This window comes from Myxocyprinus asiaticus, chromosome 16 (genome assembly GCF_019703515.2).
Source record: "Myxocyprinus asiaticus isolate MX2 ecotype Aquarium Trade chromosome 16, UBuf_Myxa_2, whole genome shotgun sequence".
In the NCBI taxonomy this organism is placed as follows: Eukaryota; Metazoa; Chordata; class Actinopteri; order Cypriniformes; family Catostomidae; genus Myxocyprinus; species Myxocyprinus asiaticus.
Window position 1 is genome coordinate 44,098,596 of NC_059359.1, and position 24,973 is coordinate 44,123,568.

At 37.6% G+C, this 24,973-nt stretch overlaps 2 protein-coding genes across 3 annotated transcripts in view; both read right to left on the reverse strand.

Annotated features, from left to right (window-relative positions):
• LOC127453874 (type II inositol 1,4,5-trisphosphate 5-phosphatase-like) overlaps positions 1 to 10,545 on the reverse strand; it is a 39,805-nt gene extending 29,260 nt beyond the window's left edge. Inside the window, exons 1-4 of one of the 2 annotated variants that reach the window (XM_051720616.1) lie at positions 10,499 to 10,545; positions 6,061 to 6,158; positions 5,945 to 5,974; positions 5,730 to 5,840 (exon numbers count right to left, since the gene is read on the reverse strand). In XM_051720616.1, coding sequence (XP_051576576.1) covers positions 5,730 to 5,840; positions 5,945 to 5,974; positions 6,061 to 6,158; positions 10,499 to 10,530 — 271 coding nt within the window. In that variant the 5' untranslated portion in view covers positions 10,531 to 10,545. Of the gene's footprint in view, positions 1 to 2,841; positions 2,894 to 5,729; positions 5,841 to 5,944; positions 5,975 to 6,060; positions 6,159 to 10,498 lie in introns of those variants that run through there. The other variant, XM_051720617.1, reaches the window with a different exon arrangement.
• Positions 10,546 to 17,112: 6,567 nt separating this feature from the next.
• Positions 17,113 to 23,316, reverse strand: LOC127453888 (uncharacterized). The gene is made up of 9 exons (XM_051720641.1): positions 23,246 to 23,316; positions 21,249 to 21,312; positions 20,761 to 21,000; positions 20,640 to 20,677; positions 20,461 to 20,556; positions 20,195 to 20,354; positions 18,767 to 18,834; positions 18,565 to 18,663; positions 17,113 to 17,569 (listed from the first exon to the last, which is right to left on the reverse strand). Exons 2-9 carry the CDS (start codon positions 21,310 to 21,312, stop codon positions 17,318 to 17,320), a joined length of 1,017 nt encoding a protein of 338 aa, XP_051576601.1. The 5' UTR covers positions 23,246 to 23,316; the 3' UTR covers positions 17,113 to 17,317.
• Between the last annotated feature and the right edge of the window lie 1,657 nt (positions 23,317 to 24,973).

Consider the following 24,973-nt stretch of genomic DNA (forward strand, 5'->3'; position numbering starts at 1 on the left):
ATCTGTTGGTCTTACAGATATCTGGTGATTTTTGAACCCATCTGGTAGGGACTATACATTTTTTTCATCAGTCCATACGATTTATTCTAGAATAGATTTTTTTTTATATCTAAGTCCCTCATTTCATCTGTTGTTGATTGTTCAGTTGGAAACATTTTAATCTCAGATCACACCCTGGGTGAGTTTAGAGGTGTTGCCACATATGGAGAAAAAGAAATCATATAGTTGGCACTTTAAAGTATCCCTTTTGAAAAATCCTGAATTCCAACAAATGCTAAAGGCTCAAATCAATATCTATATGGAGACCAACTGGTCCTCAGTATCTTCTGTGGGCGTGGCTTGGGAGGCACTTAAGGCGGTTCTTAGGGGTCAGATCATACGGTATGCCTCATTCATCAAAAAGCCTCGGAGAATTGACCCGATTGAAATACATATATAATACTATTTTGTCATGGAAGATGGAGTTTTGGCTATTCAGGGCAAGCTTTTGGCTAGATATATAAAGCAGAGAGAGTCTTTTTCTACCATTTCCTCAGTGAAATCTGCTGGTGATGAAATATTTACCTCAGCCATTGATATTAATAATACTTATAAAGAATTCTATCTTGATCTCTATAGTTCCACATCTTCATCTACTGATGAAGACATTAGAAACTTTGTGGAACCATTAGGAACCATAACTCCCTAAACTGTCGACTGAGCAAAAAAATTCTCTTGGTTCTGAGATAACCTTGGAGGAGCTTGGCAAGGTAATTAAGGCCTTGCCTACAGGCAAGGATCCGGGGCCAGATGGCTTTGCCGCTGCTACAGAACTGGCTTTTGTTAGACATTTATACGGAATCATTAAAGAATGGAAATCTTCCGCCAATCAAGACTCAATCCCGGGTCAGTCTGATCCTTAAAAAAGACATAGATCCATGCGAGTGTAAGAGTTACCATCCAATTTCCCTGATCCAGCTAGACGTAAAAATATTGTCAAAAATTCTGGCTAACTGATTAAGTAAAGTTATGACATCTCTTATACATATAGATCAGTTGGGGTTTATTCGGGGCCGCAGCTCTTCTGATAACATTAGGCGTTTCATCAATATCATGTGGTTAGAAGCAAATGATCAGACTCTGGTCGCAGCCATCTCATTTGACGCAGAAAATGCGTTTGATATGGGAGAATGGGATTATCTTTTTAAGATTTTGGAAATGCACGGGTTCGGGAATACTTTTATTGGATGGATTAAGTTACTTTATAGACACCCGGTAGCGGAGGTACAATCAAATGGATTCATTTCAGATTATTTTACTCTGGATAGGGGCACCCAACAGGGTTGGTAAATGGGGCAGTTATTTGGCGTTTTTAGGGGACTCTCGGGAGGGGCTGTGGAGAGAGAGGCGTAGTTTTAGATGTGTATGACTATTATATTATTTTTTAAATTTTTTTAATTTTAATTTTAATGTTTGTGTGTGTGTGTGTGTGTGTGTGCTTATGTGTGACCACGGAGTCACATACATTTGTACTTCAACTTCAAAATTCAAAATAAGGAAATATTATTCAAGATTATTTGTTATCTTACAGTATACTTTGTTTTGCTATCTGTCATATTTATTTGCTAATTTGAGTAAATTTCAAAGGTAAATAAAATAAGTATGTGGCATGGGGGGCGTGGTCATGTGTCGGTCACTCTCTCTCCCTCTCTCTGATGCTCTGGCGTGCCTTTTAAGTCTCCCTCCGCCATCACTATAATGAGAGACAGGTGTTAGAGATAATTATGAGCCAGGTGACGAGCCTTACCACTCTCCCTTTCCCGCAGACTGACACATGACCACGTCCCCCCCATGCCACAAAGTACATTTTACTTTAATTTTTGTGTTGAATAATTAATGAGCTTGCTTGGTTTCACTGTATGCAAGTTTATTGTGACGAGGAGGAGGGCAGGACCGAGCCGTGACTATGCACGTCTGGCCCCCAATTGGGCTAATCAGCCGAGGAGAGGGATAAGTGCAGCGGAATGCGGCAGTTCGGAAGAAAGAGAGCCACATGCAATCCATCCGCCAGAAGGTGGAGGAGTGATCAAGGACCAGGCGAGCAAGTTTTTTTCTCTCTCATCTCTCTCTCTCACTGTCACTCTGCCTTGCCCTTTCCCTCTCCTCTTTTTTGTTTTGTTTTTCCCTCCTCTTGTCCCCATCCCCAGCCCTAGAGAGGCGGGGAAATGCCTTTCCGGCAGGCAGGGCCAGAAGGGCAGTGACTACGCACGCCCGGCCCCCAATCAGGCTATTCAGCAGAGGAGAGGGATAAGTGCAGCGGAATGCGGCAGTTTGGGAGAGAGAGAGCCACATGCAGCTGCCATGTGTATGTTTATGTTTTTGTGTCTTTTGTTTAAGTCCTTATTAAAATATTACTTTGATTGGTCAGCCTGTTCCTGCCTCCTCCTTTCACACTGCAACCCTGTTACATTTATTTATACCATTTTTATCATTGATTTTGTTGTTACTTTTGGGAACTTTGTGAAGTCTGAAGTTCATTTTCTACTCAAAATTGTTGTTCAGGTCTGCGTGCACAGCCCTATGTCTTGTTTCTATCACTAGTAATGCAAGATAATGCTGTCTAGAGATAGCTCCAGTTTTAGAATAAAACATATCTATGAACATCTAGAATATTTTTAGTTCTGTCTCTAAGTACATCAATGATATCTCTGCATGTTCTGAGAAGAGTAAGGGGAAGTGTATCATTTCTTCTTTAATTTACTGGTACTCTATCTCTCTTACACCTACTAGCTCTAAACATCCTCAGCCATGTACACTAATCACTCAAGCGGTTGCTGGCCATGTGACCATGTTGCTGCTTACCTTGCAAATTTCTCATAGTTTTCCTCTTAATGATCATATCTGCAGTATACTTCTTAGCAAAAGCATATTTCCTCTCTGATTTTCAAACACTAAAGCTTAGATTTGATTGTTTTTGGTTTGATCCTTCAGACGAAATTACTTCAAATCATAAAAAAGTAGATCCTCAGTGATTTGGAATAAAATAGGTCTCTTCATTCTGCATTGCTAGAAACCACAAATTGAGCACAGCAGACAACCAAAGACTTATTTCCCCCTTAACCCAGCCTACATTCTTCCGTTCTGCAGTCTTATTCACCATCTCTCTTCTTCCTTAATGTTTGTGTGCTAAATTTGACTGTTGTCTGAGAGTTGAGCTCACTGGCAGTATAACCTACCGTTTGATCCCAGTCTAACAGAACCTATAGACTATTTCAGTTCATTTTATCAAGATATATTCTGTAGAGGCTGCATGACTTCCATACAAACACATATTACATTACGATTCCAAAATTACCTGACAGTATCTGACAGGAATGACAGTGCAGATCAGTTGAATTCTGTCTTTCAAGTTTCACTGTCAAGCAGATCTGAGAATGAGTTTCAGCATTTTTTTAACATGTGCTCATCACTGAATGGGAAACCACACAGTAGAACTCGTTTGGCAGGTCTGTTATGGATTATATCATTGAAATATTTTCTTTTAATTTTCTTTTGCATCACTCCCATGTGAATCCCCTGCCATTTAATGGACCATTTAACATGAAAGCATGTGAAGGGTAACAGTTTTAGACAAATACACATCCTCAGCTCCCCCGTTAAGATCAGCTTGTGAGTTTTGGGAAGTGTTCTCTTTCTGAGAAAGCACATTTGTAAACAGTGGCTCAAAAAGTATTTGAACAGTTAAGACACACGTAAAAATGTATGAATTTCATTACATTTGATAGACAGACATTAAAGCAGGTGTCATATGCAAGCAAATATATTAACTGGTTTATCATAATAAATCTAACAAACGTTTTGATTTGCATTAAAAGTTTTATTGTGCTATTTTTCATTAAAATAAACGCTATTTGGTCTGATATTTTGTTATCTGATGCAATGGCAATAACACATTTTTAAGTGTGCTTTAAATGACCAAATACATCTTGGTGCCACTATACACCAATTGGTCCTCCGTGTGCCGCCAAAACAGCGCTGACCCACCGAAGCATGGACTCTACGAGAACCCTGAAGGTGTCCTGTGGTATCTGGCACCAAGTCATTAGCAGCAGATCCTTCAAGTTTTATACATTGTGAGGAGGTGGAGCAGCTGTGGATCGGACTTGTTGGTCCAGCACATCCCACAGATGCTCAATCGGATTGAGATCTGGGGAATTTGGAGGCCAGGGCAACACCTTGAACTCCTCATCATGTTCCTCAAACCATTCCTGAACAATGTGTGCAGTGTGGCAGAGCGCATTATCTTGCTGAAAGAGGCCACTGCCATCAGGGCAGCCATCATTGCTATGAATGGGTGTACCTGGTCTGCAAAGATGTTTAGGTAGGTGGAACGTGTGAAATTGACGTCCACGTGAATGGCCGGACCCAGAGTTTCCCAGCAAAACATTGCCCAGAGCATCACACTCCCTCCACCGGCTTGTCGTCTTCCCACAGTGCATCCTGGTGCCATCACTTCCCAAGGTAAACAGCGCACATGTACACAGCTTTCCATGTGATGTAAAAGAAAACGGGACCAGGCAACCTTCTTCCACTGCTCCAGTTCAGATGCTCGCGTGCCCATTGTAAGCACTTCTGACAGTGGACAGGGGTCATCATGGGCACTCTGACCGGTCTGCGGCTACGCAGCCCAATACTCAGCAGGGTGTGATGTGCTTTGTGTTGTGACACATTCCTCCCATAACCATCATTAACATTTTCTGTGATTTGTCCAACAGTAGACCTTCTGTCAGGTCGGACCAGACGGGATAGCCTTCATTGCCCTCGTGCATCAATGAGCCTTGGGTGCCCAACACCCTGTCGCCGGTTTGGGGTTTGTTCCTCCTCGGACCACTGTCTGTAGGTACTCACCACTGCTGACTGAGAGCACCCCACAAGCCTTGCCTTTTTAGAGATGCTCTGACCCAGATGTCTGGCCATAATAATTTGGCCCTTGTCAAAGTCGCTCAGGTCTTTACTCCTGCCCATTTCTCCTGCATTTAACATGTTGACTACGAGAACTGATTGTTCGCTTACCATCTAATCTACCTAGACCTTGACATGTGGCCTTGTTAGGAGATGATCAATGTTATTCTCTTCACCTGTGAGTGGTCATAATGTTTTGGCTCATCAGTGTATATATTCATTCGTATAATGACCGCTAATCTGTATATATGACAGTTGTCCCAGTTTCATGTCTCTTGTAGCACTCCACACTCTCCTTCGGCTCACTATAAATATAAATAATTGTAACTCAAATCAATATTTCGAGTCCATTTTTTTGTTTCTTTGTTAAGTCACCGCATGGTAAGCAGGATAATTTTCAGTCAACTGGTCATTATTGCAAAACTCTAAAAGAACCTGCCATTATGTGTTTATTTTGCTATAATGACTAGCTGACTGTACATTATCCCTTACTTAATGACTAGAGAAGAAGTTTCATTTTGCTATTTCATTTCAGCGAACCAATATTTTTTAACCAAACCAACGTTTCTGCTTCTCTAAACCTGCATGACTGCTTTGAACAGACGGTGGGCATGTTCTATGTCACACACACTGACCATGATCAACTTTAAATATGAGAGAAAGGAACATAGTATTATGAAAACATACCAGTGGTTCTTCAGTCTATTGAGGCCTAAACGGTTTAACGGCCTAATTTTCATTTATTTCATTTCACAAAAATACAATGAAAAAGACAGGATGTGTCTTACCACTCCATGCTCTAGTAACTTCACTGAGGAACAGACGGGTGTGTGAACCAAAAGGTAACCTCAGCTCTAACTCCTCTTCAAAAAACTTAACTTGCACCCGAGTATCTGCACCTTTGCGGTGACAAAGAAATCAGCCAATCAAATTTTGTTTTTGAATGTTTATGTGGTGATTCTAGCTCTTCAGACATGAGGCAGAAAACACGATCAACACTCACCAACTACAGCAAGCTCATCCGGAGATGAAACTGTAGAGATTCCAGATAAAATCTTCATGAAAGCACTGTGGAATGAATTAAAACACTCTTCCATTGTCTATTTGCCATAGTCTCACCTTCAACAACTGAAATGTCATAAGAAATGGGAATGATTTCATCTAGTGTGACATCATCAATCGTGATGGCCATTCTTCTGTGGGAGTATAGGAATAACCTGGAGCAGAACAGGACAAGGTGAAGGACTACATTAGTGAACAACCACATGAAGCAGATTTACTGGAACTGCCAGAATCCATTCTGCCATCATGTATTCACCCTCATGTTGTTCTAAGCTTTCTTTCTTCTGTTCAACACATAATGAGGAGTTAGGCAGAATGACTGCCTCTGTCACTATTTACTTTCATTGAATGGAAATAAGATGCAATGAAAGGTGAATGAGACTTACATACTGCCTAACACATTATGTTTTCCTCAAGAAAAAAAAAAAGAAAAAAAAAGAAGAAAGTCAGATGGGTTTGTAACAGTGTGAGTAAATGATAACATATTTCTCATTTTTGGGCAGCTTTCACTTTAACAACCAATAGCAGAACATTTTTAATGACTTAAGGATCTCAAATAGCTAATTTCAATTAATGCAGTAACTGCACAAGAGACAGCAATGCTGCTAACGTAACATATGCTGATTTATATAATACAAGACAGGTTTAACACTTTCAAATAACATTAATGATAACAATCTTAAAGGGTTAGTTCACCCAAAAATTCTCTCATCATTTACTCACCCTCATGTTATCCCAGATGTGTATGACTTTCTTTCTTCTGCTGAACACAAACAAAGATTTTTAGAAGAATATTTAATCTCTGTCGGTCCATACAATGCAAGTGAATGGTGAACTAAATTTTAAAGCTCCAAAATGCACATAAAGGCAGCATAAAAGTAGGTGTGGGTGAGAAACAGATTAAATAATTCACTCCCTGCCTAGTAGGTGGCGATATGCATGAAGAATGTAATCACCAAATACAAACAAGTAGGTAGAGCTGCAGGCCGGAGATCTCCAATGGGTCAGAATCTCCAAAAGAGGGTGGGGTTACTCCAAAAGGGGGCGTGGTTACTCCAAAAGAAGGTTGCGCCAACTCCAAAAGGGGGCCTCACTTCCACTCATGGTTAAGGTTAGGGGATCCCTATATCTTTGCTGGCGATTTGGAGCTCCCGCCCCTTTTCAGAGCTCTGTCTGCAGCTATATCCTTCTCAAAACAAAAGAAGGTTAAGGTGAAAGTGGAGAGTGATAGTAAAAAAAGGATTTGAATATTGATCTGTTTCTCACACACACCTGTCATTCCGCTTCTGCAGATATGGATTAACCACTGGAGTCGTATGGATTTTTATGCTGCCGTTATGTGCTTTAGAAGCTTCAACGTTTTGGACACCATTTACTTGCACTGTGAGGACCTATAGTGCTGAAATATTCTTTGTTTGGGTTCTGCAGAAGTAAGAAATTCATACACATCTGGGATGGCATTAGGGTGAGTAAATGATGAAAGAATTTTCATTTTTGGGTGAACTGTTCCTTTAAAGCAATATTTCCGGTTCAATACAAGTTAAGCTCAATCGACAGCATTTCTGGCGTAATGCTGATTTCCAATTTTTTTTTATAATAATAATAACACTAATAATAATTTCAATTTATATCTTCTTTATTAAAAACAAATTTGGTTACAGTGAGACACACAGAAGTGAATGGGGCCAATCTGTAAACATTAACTCACTGTATCAAAAGTATAGCAACAATACGTAATCAACATGCATGTTAACATGATGTTAGTGTAATAAAATCACCTATTACACGGGTCTCTGGAATACTCGATTCTGATTGGTCAATGGCGCCATCTAGAGGTCTGACAATTCTGAATAACAACGCAACACAGGATTAAAACATATCAGACCGGTCATCAGGGTACAGTTGTGATCAGAAGTTTGCATACCCTTGGAGAATTGGTAATATATGTACCATTTTTAAAGAAAACATGAGTGAGCAGGCAAAACGCATTTCTTTTATTTCTTATGGGATTCATATTCAACTGTAGGTTATAACAGAATGGCACAATCATAAAACAAAACATGGCAACAAAGAAAAAAATTAAATGACCCCTGTTCAAAAGTCTGCATACCCTTAGTTCTTAATACTGTGTATTGCCACCTTTAGCATCAATGACAGCGTGCAGTCTTTTATAATAGTTGTCTCTGAGGCCCCAAATTCTTGCAGGTGGTATAACTGCCCATTTGTCTTGGCAAAATGCCTCCAGGTTATGCAAAGTCTTTGGTCGTCTTGCATGAACCGCACGTTTGAGATCTCCCCAGAATGGCTTGATGATATTAAGGTCAGGAGACTGTGATGGCCACTCCAGAACCTTCACCTTTTTCTGCTGTAACCAATGGAGGGTCAACTTGGCCTTGTGCTTAGGGTCATTGTCATGCTGGAAAGTCCAAGAGCGTCCCATGCGCAGCTTTCGTGCAGAAGAATGCAAATTGTCTGCCAGTATTTTCTGATAACATGCTGCATTCATCTTGCCATCAATTTTCACAAGATTCCCCGTGCATTTAGAGCTCACACACCCCCAAAACATCAGTGAGCCACCACCATGCTTCACAGTGGGGATGGTATTCTTTTCACTATAGGCCTTGTTGACCCCTCTCCAAACACAGCGCTTATGGTTTTGACCATAAAGCTCTATTTTGGTCTCGTCACTCCAAATTACAGTGTACCAGAAGCTGTGAGGTGTGTCAAGGTGTTGTCGGGCATATTGTAACCGGGCTTTTATGTGGCATTGGCGCAGTAAAGGCTTCTTTCTGGCAACTCGACCATGCAGCTCATTTTTGTTCAAGTATCGTCGTATTGTGCTCCTTGAAACAACCACATCGTCTTTTTCCAGAGCAACCTGTATTTCTCCTGAGGTTACCTGTGGGTTTTTCTTTGTATCCTGAACAATTCTTCTGGCAGTTGTGGCTGAAATCTTTCTTGGTCTACCTGACCTTGTCTTGGTATCAAGAGATCCCTGAATTTTCCACTTCTTAATAAGTGATTGAACAGTACTGACTGGCATTTTCAAGGCTTTGGATATCTTTTTATATCCTTTTCCATCTTTATAAAGCTCCATTACCTTGTTACGCAGGTCTTTTGACAGTTCTTTTCTGCTCCCCATGGCTCAGTATCTAGCCTGCTCAGTGCATTCACGTGAGAGCTAACAAACTCATTGACAGTTTATACACAGACACTAATTGCAATTGAAAAAGCCACAGGTGTGGGAAATTAACCTTTAATTGCCATTTAAACCTGTGTGTGTCACCTTGTGTGTCTGTAACAAGGCCAAACATTCAAGGGTATGTAAACTTTTGATCAGGGCCATCTGGGTGATTTCGGTCATCATTATGATATAAAAAGGAGCCAAACAACTATGTGATAATAAATGGCTTCATATGACAGTTTTTTTGCATGATCAGTCATATTTTCAAAATCAATGCCAAAATTTCACAATTTCTGCCAGGGTATGCAAATGTTTGAGCACAACTGTATTGTAAATAATCTTTTCTACTTCTCGGATCACTATGCGATATCTACAAGTAAGACAATAAAATAATTTCAACTCAGATCAGTGTTTCATATCCATTTATTTGGCAAGTAGTCTTGTAATAAGCTGGATAATGAGCAGTCAGACGGTCATTAATTATAAAATAAAAACAACAACAAAACTCTGATGCAAACCAGAGGTGAATTTCAGCTGTTCAGCTATTTCTTTCTTCTCACATAATTACAGCTCAAATCAATATTTTATATCCATTTTTTATTTCTTTTTTGTTAGTGGCCATGTAATAATGAGTCAGCTGGTTGTTATCGCAAAATAAACCCGAAAGGCTAATCAGGCCCCCAACGTGAAGCTAACTAATTATCCCTTACTTATTAACCTTATCTGTGTAAAGTTATAAGTAATCCAATTTTACAACTTCATTGCCATGACAATATAAAGTTTTAAACCCTATCATTTTGGTAAATGACGATTTAAACAACTGTATAGCTCAAATAATAAACAACTTTTAATGGAAGAATTAATGTAAGTGCTTTTTAAATATTATTAGCATCACATCTCTGTGTTTAAACCCTCCAAAAATTGGCCCCATTCACTTCTATTGTAAGTGCCTCACTGTAACCTATATTTTAGAATTTTTTTAAAGAAAAGAATGAAGGGATGAGTCTAAATTAGGCTCTTTTTTTTGTGTGCCAAAATGCTGTCGATTGAGTTAAACATGCCATGAACCCAAAATAAGATCAAATAAATGTTAGAATTAGTAGATTAAATTCACTGATATTTCCAGGTTTTCCATGACTGTGAGAATCCTAAACATTTTATTATACGCATTTAAGATCATCATATATGAAAAATGATTGAAATAAAAGTCTGATGACATTTCTTACTATTTGAATGTACATTAACTAATGTTCAGGGTTTAACAGTAATGCTTGTTAATTATATTTAGTTATTAAAAGTCTATAAACTCACGCATGTTCCTTGTATTGCTCCACCAATCCCATCAGTCTGCTCTCCCTCACACCATCCACAGCATGTTTAGAGCTTTTAATGATATCTACCTGTATTTTTTAAACAATATAATTTATAACATCTCTCTACCAACCAAGATATTATGATTTCAATATGACATTGATTCACAATGTTTATATTGTGATTTACACTTTACAAAGGAACACACATTTGTAACATTTGGCGACATCTAGCGGACATCTGCAGAATGACACTCTGGAATTTCCTTTTTTCCATGCAAACTGGGCATGCTACAAAATGACGGGGAAAAAAACGTATATTGAATGATGTAGAGAACAGACTGCGTGTTATTCATTACAGTTTTAAGATTAGTTGCTTGTTGGTCTACATGGCTCAGTCTATATTAAGAGAAGTGCAAACTGTCGTAAGCACTTACTGTGTTACAAAAGCGCACTCGATTTTCAAAAGCAGGCGTTGCTTTGGACAGATTGACACGTTTGTAATGCAATAGACTAGAGGTTTCGTAAGAGTGTTGAAAGGATACTATGATGCAGTTTTCCATTTCAGCCAAAGTCTCTTGAATTGCCACGGACTGATCCATATTCAGTTAATCTGCACACGATACTTTATTAAAGAAGCCATGAAAGCGCAAGACTTCTCATAGGATTACTTTACATCTGCACTCCGCAACAGTCGTGTGTCCTGAATAAGCGTTTGACTGTCTTCATGGTTCCTCCGGGTCCACATGCCACTTCCCGAACCTCCCTCAATGCCACGCAGCAAAGTCAAGAATTCATAAAGTGCGTGTTCGGTACCGTGTACTAACTCAAATCATTTGATATTACACCAGGAGCTCTTATAAGTCAATAGTGATCCACTACAGAACAGTTTTTGTTCTTATTTTCTTCTTCAGAAGTGTTATTTTTATTTTGTCTGGCGTCAGAGACTGTAAAAACTAAATTAAGATGGTCTCGAATCCCATCTATACTCAGACATGCGCACAGACATCTTCCCGACACTAGATGGCGCAAGTGAATTTACGTTTTCACTTGAAGGTGCACTCAGTAATTATTATTTATTTATTTCATTTCAAAAAACTAAATATACGAATAGTGATTTTGAAACATATGTATAATATCATTATAACTCACATGAGATGAATACTTAAGTCAGTAAACATATTAAATATGCTTTATATACTGTTTATACGCTGTTTTATGAGATCCCCACAGAGGCTGCCATGTTAGGATCACATGACCAATACTATTTGCTTAAAGGTGTACTCAGTAATTTTTGTCTGTGTCATCTTGTACTTACACTGACACCTAAAATCAAGAGTTTTCAGTTTCAGATGTCATTGTATAAATTCACTATTCACAGTCAGCCATGATTACTTTAATTAATGAGTGAAAGTGTCAAATAACAGGACAGTTACTGAGATTAAGCCAGTAGTATTCAGCTGGTCATGTGATTCTAACATGGCAGCCCCCATGTGTGGACCCTCTCCATGTAGAATGAAACAGCTTTTATAAGGTTACTTATACAACTGCAGTCATCATTTTAATGTGAGTGCTCATGATTTTCTACATATATTGCAAAATTACAATTCATGTCTTCAGTTCAACTTTTTTAATGAAGAAAAAATTACTGAGTGCACCTTTCATCTCAGTAACTGACCTGTTATTGGACACTTCCATTCTGGAAAACTCATGGATTAAATTGATAGTATACTATAATGGAATGGCATGTTACCATAATTACTATAAAATAGAATGAATGATTACAGCATTATTCTGAATATATAATTGATTTTTAATTATACTTTTCATATTTCTGTAATGTATATTAGCCTATGCACTGGGCAAATTGGCATAGTATATACATTTTCTGTATGAATTAAATGCCCGGATAACCTACAACATTTTGAAAATGTGAAGCATACAGTTCAACAGTACACACTGCGTGAGATACTGTAATATATAATTCATTCAATCGACTTGGCCTTCCATATCCAGTGTGATGATTGAGTAAAATCAGACATTATTTTTAACATCTCTTTCTTGACTCATCATTCAATCAGACTGCCAAATTTTAAGACATAACATTTTTTTTCCCCCTTCTAAGGTGATAACTGGACGCCAGTCAAATGAAATGCGACAAGGTCATATGACAACATTGTGGCATTCTACTTTTAATATTTTTTTTTAAATAATAGACAGTACAGAGTGTTTACTAATAATCAAAAAGCTAGTATTCCATTCTGAACATGTTAAGAGTTCACATGCAGTAAAGAAACTCAAATAATTTGTTATTATCAAAGTACATCTAATATATCATTAAGGGTCCAAACAGCCTTGCTGTTGGAATCTTATCGTAATCATCCAGATTTTCTTTTTTCTTAAGAAGAATTATTTTTCTTCTGCCCTCAAAATGGCATTAACGATTGCAGAGACACCAAACTTGGAAGGATGGTCTCAAATCCCACCCACTATTTAGGAACAGTCACATTCAGTAGGTGGCACTATAATGGACAAATTTATGTTTTTGTTTCTAAATAACAAATGGGGAAGAATCATGGGCTTTGTTTAGAACAGCATACATCTCTTTCTATTTCTATTTGCATTTCTGTATGCATGGAATACTCTGGATTGTATAATAAATGCAATATGCTTTCCTATATTATGTCTAATATATATATATATATATATATATATATATATATATATATATATATATATATATATATACACACACTTCCGGTCAAAAGTTTTGAAACACTCATTCTTTACTATAATAATTATTTTTTTTTTTCACATTTTAGAATAATAGTAAAGTCATCAAAACTATGGAATAACATAAATGGAACTATGGGAATTATGTTGTGACTAAACAAAATCCAAAATAAATCAAAACTGTGTTATATTTTAGCATCTTCAAAGTAGTCACCCTTTGCCTAGAATTTGCAGACATGTACTCTTGACATTTTCTCAACCAACTTCTTGAGGTATCACCCTGGGATGCTTTTTAAACAGTATTGAAGGAGTTCTCATCTATGTTGGGCACTTATTGGCTGCTTTTCTTTATTATTTGGTCCAAGTCATCAATTTCAAAAACTTTTTCTTTTGAAATAAAATTTTTGTTTTATAATGAAATAAATTAATATGGTGGCACAATTCTATTTTCATCTACAAAACTAATGTCAAACATTTAAGCATACACCTTCAGATCAAAAGATTTTTAAGATCATGAGAAACATTTCAGTCAAGTGTTTCAAAACTTTTGACCGGTAGTGTGTGTATGTACAGTGCATCCGGAAATTATTCACAGCGCTTCACTTTTTCCACATTTTGTTATGTTACAGCCTTATTCCAAAATGATTAAATTCATTATTTTCCTCAACATTCTACAAACAATACCCCATAATGACAATGTGAAAGAAGTTTGTTTGAAATCTTTGCAAATTTATTAAAAATAAAAAACGAAAAAAATCACATGTACATAAGTATTCACAGCCTTTGCCGTGACACTCAAAATTGAGCTCAGGTGCATCCTGTTTCCACTGATCATCCTTGAGGTGTTTCTACAACTTGATTGGAGTCCACCTGTGGTAAATTCAGTTGATTGGACATGATTTGGAAAGGCACACACCTGTCTATATAAGGTCCCACAGTTAACAGTGCATGTCAGAGCACAAACCAAACCATGAAGTCCAAGGAATTGTCTGTAGACCTCCGAGACAGGATTGTATCGAGGCACAGATCTGGAGAAGGGTACAGAAAAATTTCTGCAGCATTGAAGGTCCAAATGAGCACAGTGGCCTCCATCATCCGTAAATGGAAGAAGTTTGGAACCACCAGGACTCTTCCTAGAGCTGGCCGCCTGGCCAAACTGAGCGATTGGGGGAGAAGGTCCTTAGTCAGGGAGGTGACCAAGAACCCGATGATCACTCTGACAGAGCTCCAGCATTTCTCTGTGGAGAGAGGAGAACCTTCCAGAAGAACAACCATCTCTGCAGCACTCCACCAATCAGGCCTGTATGGTAGAGTGGCCAGACGGAAGCCACTCCTCAGTAAAAGGTACATGACAGCCCGCCTGGAGTTTGCCAAAAGGCACCTGAAGGACTCTCAGACCATGAGAAACAAAGATTGAACTCTTTGGCCTGAATGGTAAGCGTCATGCCTGGAGGAAACCAGGCACCGCTCATCACCTGGCCAATACCATCCCTACAGTGAAGCATGGTGGTGGCAGCATCATGCTGTGGGGATGTTTTTCATCGGCAGGAACTGGGAGACTAGTCAGGATCGAGGGAAAGATGAATGCAGCAATGTACAGAGACATCCTTGATGAAAACCTGCTCCAGAGCACTCTGGACCTCAGACTGGGGCGAAGGTTCATCTTCCAACAGGACAACGATAATAAAGGAGTGGCTATGGGACAACTCTGTGAATGTCCTTGAGTGGCCCAGCCAGAGCCCAGACTTGAACCCGATTGAACATCTCTGGAGAGATCTGAAAATGGCTGTGCACCGACGCTCCCCATCCAACCTGATGGTGTTTGAGAGGTCCTGCAAAGAAGAATGGGAGAAACTGCCCCAAAATAGGTGTGCCAAGCTTGTAGCATCATACTCAAAAAGACTTGAGGCTGTAATTGATGCCAAAGGTGCTTCAACAAAGTACTGAGCAAAGGCTGTGAATACTTATGTACATGTGATTATTTTCATTTTTTATTTTTTATAAATTTGCAAAGATTTCTAACAAACTTCTTTCACGTTGTCATTATGGGGTATTGTTTGTAGAATTTTGAGGAAAATAATGAATTTAATCAATTTTGGAATAAGGCTGTAACATAACAAAATGTGGAAAAAGTGAAGCGCTGTGAATACTTCTGTGAATATATATATAGTGACATAATATAGTGACATATTAGCATACTTAGGGTAAGTATGCTAATATGCTATTCCGAACATATTCATACATGAATGACCTACTACATTTAACAAAATTATTATGAATATTAATATGAATTACTGTAAATTCTTTAAACTTAGTGTTTCATCTAGCCTATATCCATTTCCAGGTTAAGCTAATACAGTAGTTCAAGTTGAAGTAATGTAGTACATTTGTAGGAGACTGTAAAACACAACACAATTTACAAGAGCACATACAAATAAATGCTAGACTGGATCCTGCGAAGATAAAGCATTTATTTAATAATTTAAAAGGCAATTATTCACATATGTCACATGTATAAGGTTGAAGCTGATTACAATCTCATGTGACATATACCAGTATTTCATTATTTTCAGATTGAAGCATTATAGAGCAATACACATAACTGTAAACCTCATACATAACATCCTTTAATAAATTATCAATGGTAATATTCTGCAAATAGCTTCTAGTTTCACTGGAAATTAGTATCTGAACATGCTATAGAAATCAGATGTTATCAGGTATTTTATAAAATTAAATCATGCAAATATATCTGTACACTTATATTTTAATAAACATGTTTCTCTGCAAAAATAAAGCTTTATGTTTTTATAGGGTTTTACAGGCTTTCAAATGTCCAATATTATACATTTAATTTGTCATTATAAATATATTATAAATATTACTAATTGTCGAAAATCTATTCAGATGCATAAAGTGCATACTCTTTCATTTGTTTGGAATTAACTTGTTTGTACATATTTGTTTTGAGTGTACAGGGTGAAGCGCTTGAAACAAATCTGGCTGATTGGACAAGCAATTTGTTTTTGCTGTAATAAAATCATGACATTTCAGAATTTGGATTATCCAAGCATTATATGGATATTTTGAGTACCATAGTGAAAATGCTTCTATTTAGCATTCTTCCAATAAAAAAAAAAAAACAGCAGTAATTACAAATTATATAATTAATTTAAATTATTATTATAAATTATAATATATATTTTTATTATATTAATTTAAATTATTAAAAACAACTGAGTGAAAAAGTTACATTGACATTTTTTTTTTTAATTTAGTTTTTTTTTTTTTATCTTTCATTAGTAACCTGTAAATAGTGCAGAATCTTAAATATCAGTTTTACGTCATACGATTTCTTTGTTCTAAATCCTAAAATTGATTTTTACTTCCAGGTGTAAATTTGTTTTTCCATCCCAAATTTTCAATGTGGTCTCAGACTTTTGGACCTGCATCTCTTATTATTGATGATAAAATTGCTTGCCACAATAAAGTGACTTAGAAAAGATAGAATGCACAAAACATGTTTACAATGGACACCAAATAAAATAAGTCAAAGAAAAAGAGGCTTCAGATACCTAGTTGATTGACTGTAAATCAAAGTTCAGAGTCATTAATGTCAAAATGTCATGAATGAATTAAATAGACACAACTCAGTATGTGATATAATGCAAACCTCATATATGTCGCTGCAGTATTAATATGTTCCTTTGTGAATTATTTTAATTTAACTCTGTGATTTACAGAATCCAACAACAGGCATGTTTCCACTTTATATAATTCTCTAAGGATGTATGTGGTAAAGATTATTTGGCATCTATCAACATATATATATATATATACACACACACACTTATTCTACCTCTCACACATTTAGTAGTCACACACACACACACACACACACACACACACACACACACACACACACACACACACACACACACAGTCCAGTTGTTTACATCACAGATAATGTCAAAGTAACAGTAAAAGAAGTACAATCAGCTTTATAACACATACACACTCAGATAAACTCTTCTAAAATGAAAATGGCTCTTCCCGAAATTGCCTAGTAAATGTGCCTGTTACACATTTAAGGAGTAAGGGCTCTCAGTATCCAGATGAGCAGTAAAGAGGCCATGAGCAGTGCAGAGGAGTGAGGACCCCTGGAGGCAGAGCTGGGCATGTTTAATACACCTGATAGTAAAAGGCAGGAGTTAGCTGTAGCATTGCAGCACTCCAAGTAGCAGGGACTGGCTGAGGCTGCGCAAGATTGCATCTTTCTGCAGTCTGTACTGCAACTGCCCTGCCAAGTTTCTTCGCTCCCAGTTGTTGTCTTTTTTAGCTACAAAAATAAAGCAAATATGTTGCTGTGCTTGAACATTACTGTGTATTATGGGGATTGAATAGTAATGTTTCCTAAATATTACTGAATTTACAATAAAGACTGGTAGTATTATGGTTTTAAGACAACATGAATTATACACACAACACCCCAGTGACATCCACCACATAAAAATCATTGCACGACCTGGCAGCAATATTATCCCAGACGAGCCCCCGTTTTGTTATAACCCCATAATGGACAGGCTCAGATAGAAGGGAGACTTCCCATATTGTTCCAATAAGAAACTTTCCTGGTATTGTAACCAAGTGTGTCGGAACGACACGCCATCCCATGGATTATTGTTGTCCCGCCTCTTCTGAGGGCCTTTAAAGCGATTCTACTTGACAGACCGGTCTCTAACTCCAGTACATGCATGCAGGCGTCCTTGCAGGTCCAGGAGCAGAGCGGGGTGGGTATCAGCGTGGATAAGATGAGACAATGGACCCACACCCCAGAACCCCGGCACAGGTTGATGAGTCGACGGATTATCGCATGCGTCTCGGCCAACAGACAAGGAAGCCGGGCTGCCTTCCCCTCACATTCATTGCGGAGCACAGGGAAGTTAGGCTGCCTAGGACGCTGCCGTCACTCGCATCTCAGAACCAGGAGGGGAGCTCGTGCGGCCGTCGGACCCTGCTCATGTCCTGGACCATCCCATTGACACTCCATATCCAACCTTAGTCCCTGTCTCACCACGAGGGCGCTAGATTTTCCCTTTCTTTTGAAAACTTTACCCCAGTGACACTTTATTTTCCCTGTTTTGGACTTTTAAAATAAATGCCTATCCATGGCCTGACGCCACACCCACTGTGTGTGTTACTTGCTCACCCCACCACACCAATAGCATCACAGCCTGTTGACTTTAAGAGTTTTCCAGTGTCCATCAAGTTTTTTCTTCATATGGGTCATTACTAATGGATTTGTAAAATATGCAGTATAGAAAAAAATCTTACCATGCAGTAATCTTGACCAATGGGACACATCATGGTGTTGGATAAGAAGTTTTTGTAACAGGCTACCCCAGTACAAGTGAAATTATGACACTTCTTGCCCTTATCGGGAGTAAAGAGAGCAAAGGCAACATAAGTCAAAAGCTGTCAACATTTTTTTGTATATTTGTGCCATACGGGGGCAAATTTGCTGCGTGTTACTTACGTTATTTGCTTGGGTTGGTGCAACGGTGACCTTTATGGTTGTGGTTGAAGTAGTGGCTTTTGTTGTAGCTATTCATGGCAAGACAATAGTAAAAAAATAGTAAAAACATCACCAATCGCATATGTTTGAAATAATGGGTCTCATTCACTAATTGTAGCTATGTGTAAAAACGTTTGCGTTTATGTAGAAATCATGATTCATTAATAAATTTGCTATGTCTTCCAATTTTAGAATATAATTTAAAACCACCTGAAACAAAACATAAGCAAAAAAAACCAAAAAACAACAAAAAAAAAAAAAAACAGATTCTTCCAAGGAATGTGTTTAGAAAAATAATTTTTACTTTTTTAAGATTAACAAAACGCTAGACTTGACTCAAATATCTTGCTGTGCGCGATCTCAGACAAAAGCGAGGCTGTGCGGAAAGCCTTTATACCTTAAATGAAGATTAGTTGACCATGTTTTATGGAAATTACTAACTGCAGGCATGTGCTCCCTCATTAAAGGTGTCATTAAATGGAGAATAAAATTTTCCTTGATATTTAGACATATAACAGGTAACTGTACTATAAAAACATACTGTAAATTTAAGAACTCAAAACTTCCCAGTCTAAAAAGATTATTTATAATTGCCACCCTGCTGAAACGACTAGTTTTGAAATATGTCTGTTCGTGATGTCACAAAACACAACATGCGTCATCGTGCCCTTGGCCCCGTCAACTGGTGCACGGTTGAAGTCAAGAGAGCAGGCCTTGTGTGGCTAATTATTCCTGAACACGAAAGGGGACCCATCTGGACTATTTTGAATTATTTTGTATATTAACATGAACTACCCAGAATCTTTGACCGGTGCCATGAATCTTGCTGCTTTTAAAAGACGCGGTGTCAAGTTACATCTCTGAAAGGGAGAAGCAATTGTCTTTCATTCAGCTGCTGCCTCTTGTTGTTTTGAGCACACACGGGTCATGGATGTGTTCTTTCAGACATCTGTGCTATTTTTAATCATTCTCTTCCGATTGAGTATGCTGAATTTGAGGGGCTGCATGATGTTAGCCAATCATAAAAGTGAACGTTTACCTTGAAGTTTTAAAGAGGCGCTTATGTCAAAATCGAGCGTTTCAGACAAAGGGCCAAAACAGGTTGGAAAATGATCATATATTACTAAATTGTGACTGTTTGTGCAAAATAATTGGACCTCAGGGAAGATAATACAATTATAAAAAAAATAGCACTTCATGACCCATTTAAGAATAATCTGCATTTATCAACACTAGAGTGAAGGTAAGAAACAATTTATGAATGTGAAGGAAATTTCATGTGACAACTTTTCAGTGCACATAAGTTATGGAAAATGAACTGAAATAGAAATTAAAACTGACATTAACCTACTATACTATACCTACTATACTATAACCACTCTTTACTACCTGCTGTAGTGGGTGGATTTGTCTTGGCAAACAGAGTGCTGCTGAGGCAGTTGGTTGTGTTGCAACAGTCCACAGTGCAATTACTGAGAGTCGCATTCCCACAGGACACGCCACATGAGGCACTGCAGTTGACAGAGTGACTCATGTCCTGTTTTGTTAACTGAAGCACAACAGAGAAAGAATCAACTCTTTAATCATTATGAGTTGCAACAATTGATCTGCATGGATTATTTACCACTCAAGGTTCCCTGATGTAATAGACTGACCTCGCAGAAGTAAGCATTGGATGGGCAAGGATTTGTCGTCTTATTCATGAACTGGGCGTAACAATCTGTAGTACAAGTAAATTCTGGACAGGATAGCTGTTAAAAATAAACAAAAAAGAGCTGCAATTCCAAGCCTTATGCTTATAAGATTACATAAACATTAATTGCTCAGCACTCACTATTGTGTCATTTTCCATTAATGATCCATTGCGTGAAGCTATAGACAAAATACAATACAAGGTTCAAGTTCAAGCATTGTTATCATACAAGAAATACTGGATGGATGGATACAAAGAATACCTGTGATCATACTGGTGCTCACTAAGGGAACAGTAATTGTTTGGGTGTTAGGTGAGGTATTCGGTGGATTACTGGAAGCTCCAGATGTCATATACTTATTGGTGATTGTAGAGGCTGGTGTGGTATGCTCTGGGCTCGTGCTTCCAGAGCTCTGATTTGAAACTGATGTCGGTGATGTGCTTTCTGGAGTAGTTGCAGTAGTCATTGCACTCATTTGCAGTAGAAGAAAAAATAGGAAGACTGTTGGAAAAAAAGATAAAAAACAAAACAAAACATGTACTGTATTTGCATGTGGTCAAATATACCATGCCCATCACAGAAATGCATGAAAAACATGCACACTTATATTCATTGTGTTGGCTAGCATTACTGATTCCTATTTTCATGTTTGCTACAGAGGTATCTTTAAATTGGTTGACAAAAAATAAAATGACATCAAACATTAATTTACATACATTACCATTACATGAAATGGTATAAAAACTAACCTTTCATATAAGACCTTTGAGTCTTGCTTTTCCTGAAAGTGCTAAACACTTCTCCCGACACCATCTGAAAGAAGAAAATTGTGTTTATCCTTACACTGTACATTTGTTTTTCACAATGTAGGAACATTAATTGCTGTTTACTGTATCATAAACATAAAACATGTTATGATTTATTCTGAGGTTATGATGAAAAATAACCATTGATGTGAGTATGGACATTGGTTTCACAAATGGGTTTGGTTCACGCATACTTTTCACTTATTCAAACAAGCAATCAATCCAATTCATTTATCATGTTTAATAGCTCCACCCAACCAGCGAAAAGAACAGCAAGCATCTGTTTCTATTCTCATTTACAGAAAACTCAATTTCCCTGTAGATTAATAATGATGATGGTTTGCATCCTTGACATTGGAAACAGATTTTCACTGAGAGCTATGTAAACTTGCCCTGTGATAATTGCCACTGGAACATTTATAACCTCCCATGACCTCTGGCCCAGGTCTCTGCTTTGATCTGCATTAGAGCATGTCATTAGAGTCAATTTCTCCCAATAGATGGCAATTGTTAAGCAGACACAGACCTACATTGGTTCAAGTAATAAATAGGCAACAGTACACTGTGCTGTCATGGGTTTTTGTTTCCACAGTATTTGAATTTTAAGCAGACAACATCTCATTGAAACATCAATGTTACATCACAGAAGTCGCAATCCTAGGTTCATTGGTTCATTTTCACTGGCAGACACACCAAGTCCATGGTTACCACAAATGCTCCCTTGCAATGGGACTGCTTGCCCACAAACAATTAACAACTTGTTTGTTCTCTGCGAGTCCCCCGGGCGTAAGTACAAAGCACGGCTTGTTACCCCTTTCCCCATGAGGCGGTGAAGAACCCCTTTAGGAAACAACCCTGGAAACCAAGTCCTGTATGAAAATATTGGTTCTCCCACATCGTCTTTCTCCCTCTGTTTTTTCCACAGTACTAATATCCTGTATAGGATAAAGTCCGTTTTCTGTTTCTAATTTTAGCACTTTGATCATCTTAATCTGAAACTGATCTAATATTTGTAAAATTTGTTAAAGAAAATACAAATATGAAAATGATGGGTGGTAGTAGCACAACATGTCCATGGCCTTTGTTATTAACATCAAAACATCAAGAAAGTGAACATTTTAGCTGCTCGGACTGGTCAAAATGTTTTTCACTATTTGTATCACCTTTTTGCCTTCACTTTTTCATTTGAAATGGTCCTGTGGTGAAAATAATTTGTAAAAGTACAAATGTTCCATGAAGTTGCTCAATTACGATGAGGTCATAAAAGCTGCATATGTAAAAATGATCAAATGTTTAGCATGACACAATGCAGCACATGTCAACATCCTAAAAGTATTTCATGTCAACCCACATACATTCTTGATTGTTGAAATCCTGTACTTACCAATTCATTGTTAATTAATTAAAATCCGATAAAAAAATATTATCCATAAATATGTATAGAACTGATGATGAATTTATGATGATGTGGTCCAGATTTATTTAAAAGCATCTTTACGGCACATCAATAACCTTTTTATTTATTAAATATAAAATGTATTTTACATGTACAGTTTCATTTAATCATTTAACAGATTACATTTCTTTTAACATTTTGTTCAACTGTTGATATATAAGAAAAAAATAAACCTCTATTGCACAGTTGTGATTCCCAAAAAATAATAGACCATGCAAAAATGGTAAAAGACATATACGTCAGTATTTTCAGACAAAATAAAAACATGTAACGTTCTGCTTTTCCACATCTATCATATGCAGTAACTTGAATCTTAATGATTTCTAGACTTGTGGTAACACCCGTTTCAAATCATAGCAACCTGCTCTGTTTGACAGCATCCCCCGTGAGAGCTCACCTTTAGGCCACAGTGGTACATGTATCTAAAAGTGCATAATTACATTTACAGCATCTTAATACGTATGGATCAGGAACAATTGCTTACCTTCAGTGCACGATGGAGAAGGATGGATTAGACTGGAGTTGTAAACAGCTGTGGATGAAGTTAAGAGTGCCTGTATGACCCCCCCTTTCTCTCTCTTTCTCTCTCTCTCTCCCTCCCTCTTGCTATTTGCCCTTCCAGTCTGGTGACATCAGAGGGAAGTTTTCCTAATTAGTGGAAACTCTAATGGGGTTGGTCTGCTGATTGTGTGCTTCAACTTGGTTGATGGGCTGTGCCCTAAATAAAATTATGTATTTAACTCTCTATTAAAGGGATATTTCATCCAAAAATGAAAATTCAGTCATTGTTTACTCACACCTGTGTTGTTATAATCCTATATGACTTTCTTTTTCTTAACACAAAGGGAGAAATTGTGAAAATTCTTTGTTCTCAGTGATGTCATATAATGTCAGTTTATGGTGACCACCTCTTCAAGCTTCAAAAGAACACAAAAGTATAATTTAGAAGTCAAATAATTTATTGTATGCGCCTCATGCCTTGTTCTGAATACGATAAGGTTTGCTGAGAAACAAACCGAAATCTTATCGATTATTTAGAGAAAATCTTGACCGACCATTGATCTCCTTTGTGCGTTCATGAGAGTGCATGAGAGCAACAGTTCATGCAGCCTCCGCTTGGGAGATGGGCCGTTCAAGCAAAAATACTTCAACCGGACCAACAGCTATATTAATAACAGAAAACACAACACAGCTGCACACAAACCAGAGAACAATAGATGTCGAAGAGCAAATCGTTTTCGAAGTTGAAGAATAGATGCATTTCTATTCCTAGCCTTATTTACTTGAATCAAATAAAGGGAATTGATTATTTAAAATGTAAAAATGAAAAGTAAAAATTAAAATCATCTGACAACACAATGGTTCACTAGACTCAATGTCATGAAAACAAACATTTTCAGGTAGTGAGAGTAAATCTGACAACCCCCAGAATGCATCCCTTCCAAACAATTATAGTCCTTCTGTGCCTAACTTTGTGTGACTCCTCATCCACAAGCGTGGACATTGTATTTTGGCTTCACTATAGGCAACGCATTATTTAAATTAGTAAAAAGTGACTGAAGACTCTAGACTGTCATTTAAAGTGTCACGTGACACAACAGCATGCTGTCGATTTCCTTAAAGCGCTCCTACGGATGCAGTGTCAACAAAAGTGCCTCTGGTAAAACAATTTTTTCATTGAAAACTGTTTGGTTGTAAAAAGTAGAGTCTCTAGTTTTGTTTGATATGCTGCTTTAAAACATCTGTTCATTTCCCATGCATTAGTGCACTGATAAACATGATGTCCACATACAGTATGTGGAAACTGGCACCACATTTCCTCAAAAGTAGAAAAAACATGTTAGTTATCATGAATACCTTTCAACATTAACACATCTGTGGGTCATTTTGCTTAATGTTAATATACATTTTGTTATATTTTATACTGTTATCACTGTACAATACAGTTCTATTCATTAACATTAGTAATGCATTCCTATATATTTACTGTGCATTTTCACATTGAGATTAAATGGGTTCATCCAAAAGCTGAAAAATGTTGCTTTCAGAGGCTTTATGTGGAGTTAGGATAAAAATAAGGTGCATTTCGAACTGTTCTGAGACCAGTGCAGACAAACAGCACACTGAAGGTTAAGTCATTCACTATATAGGGAGCAAGGGAGCATCCTATAGATCTGACCAAAATTTCCATTTCAGGCTGCAGATGATGTTT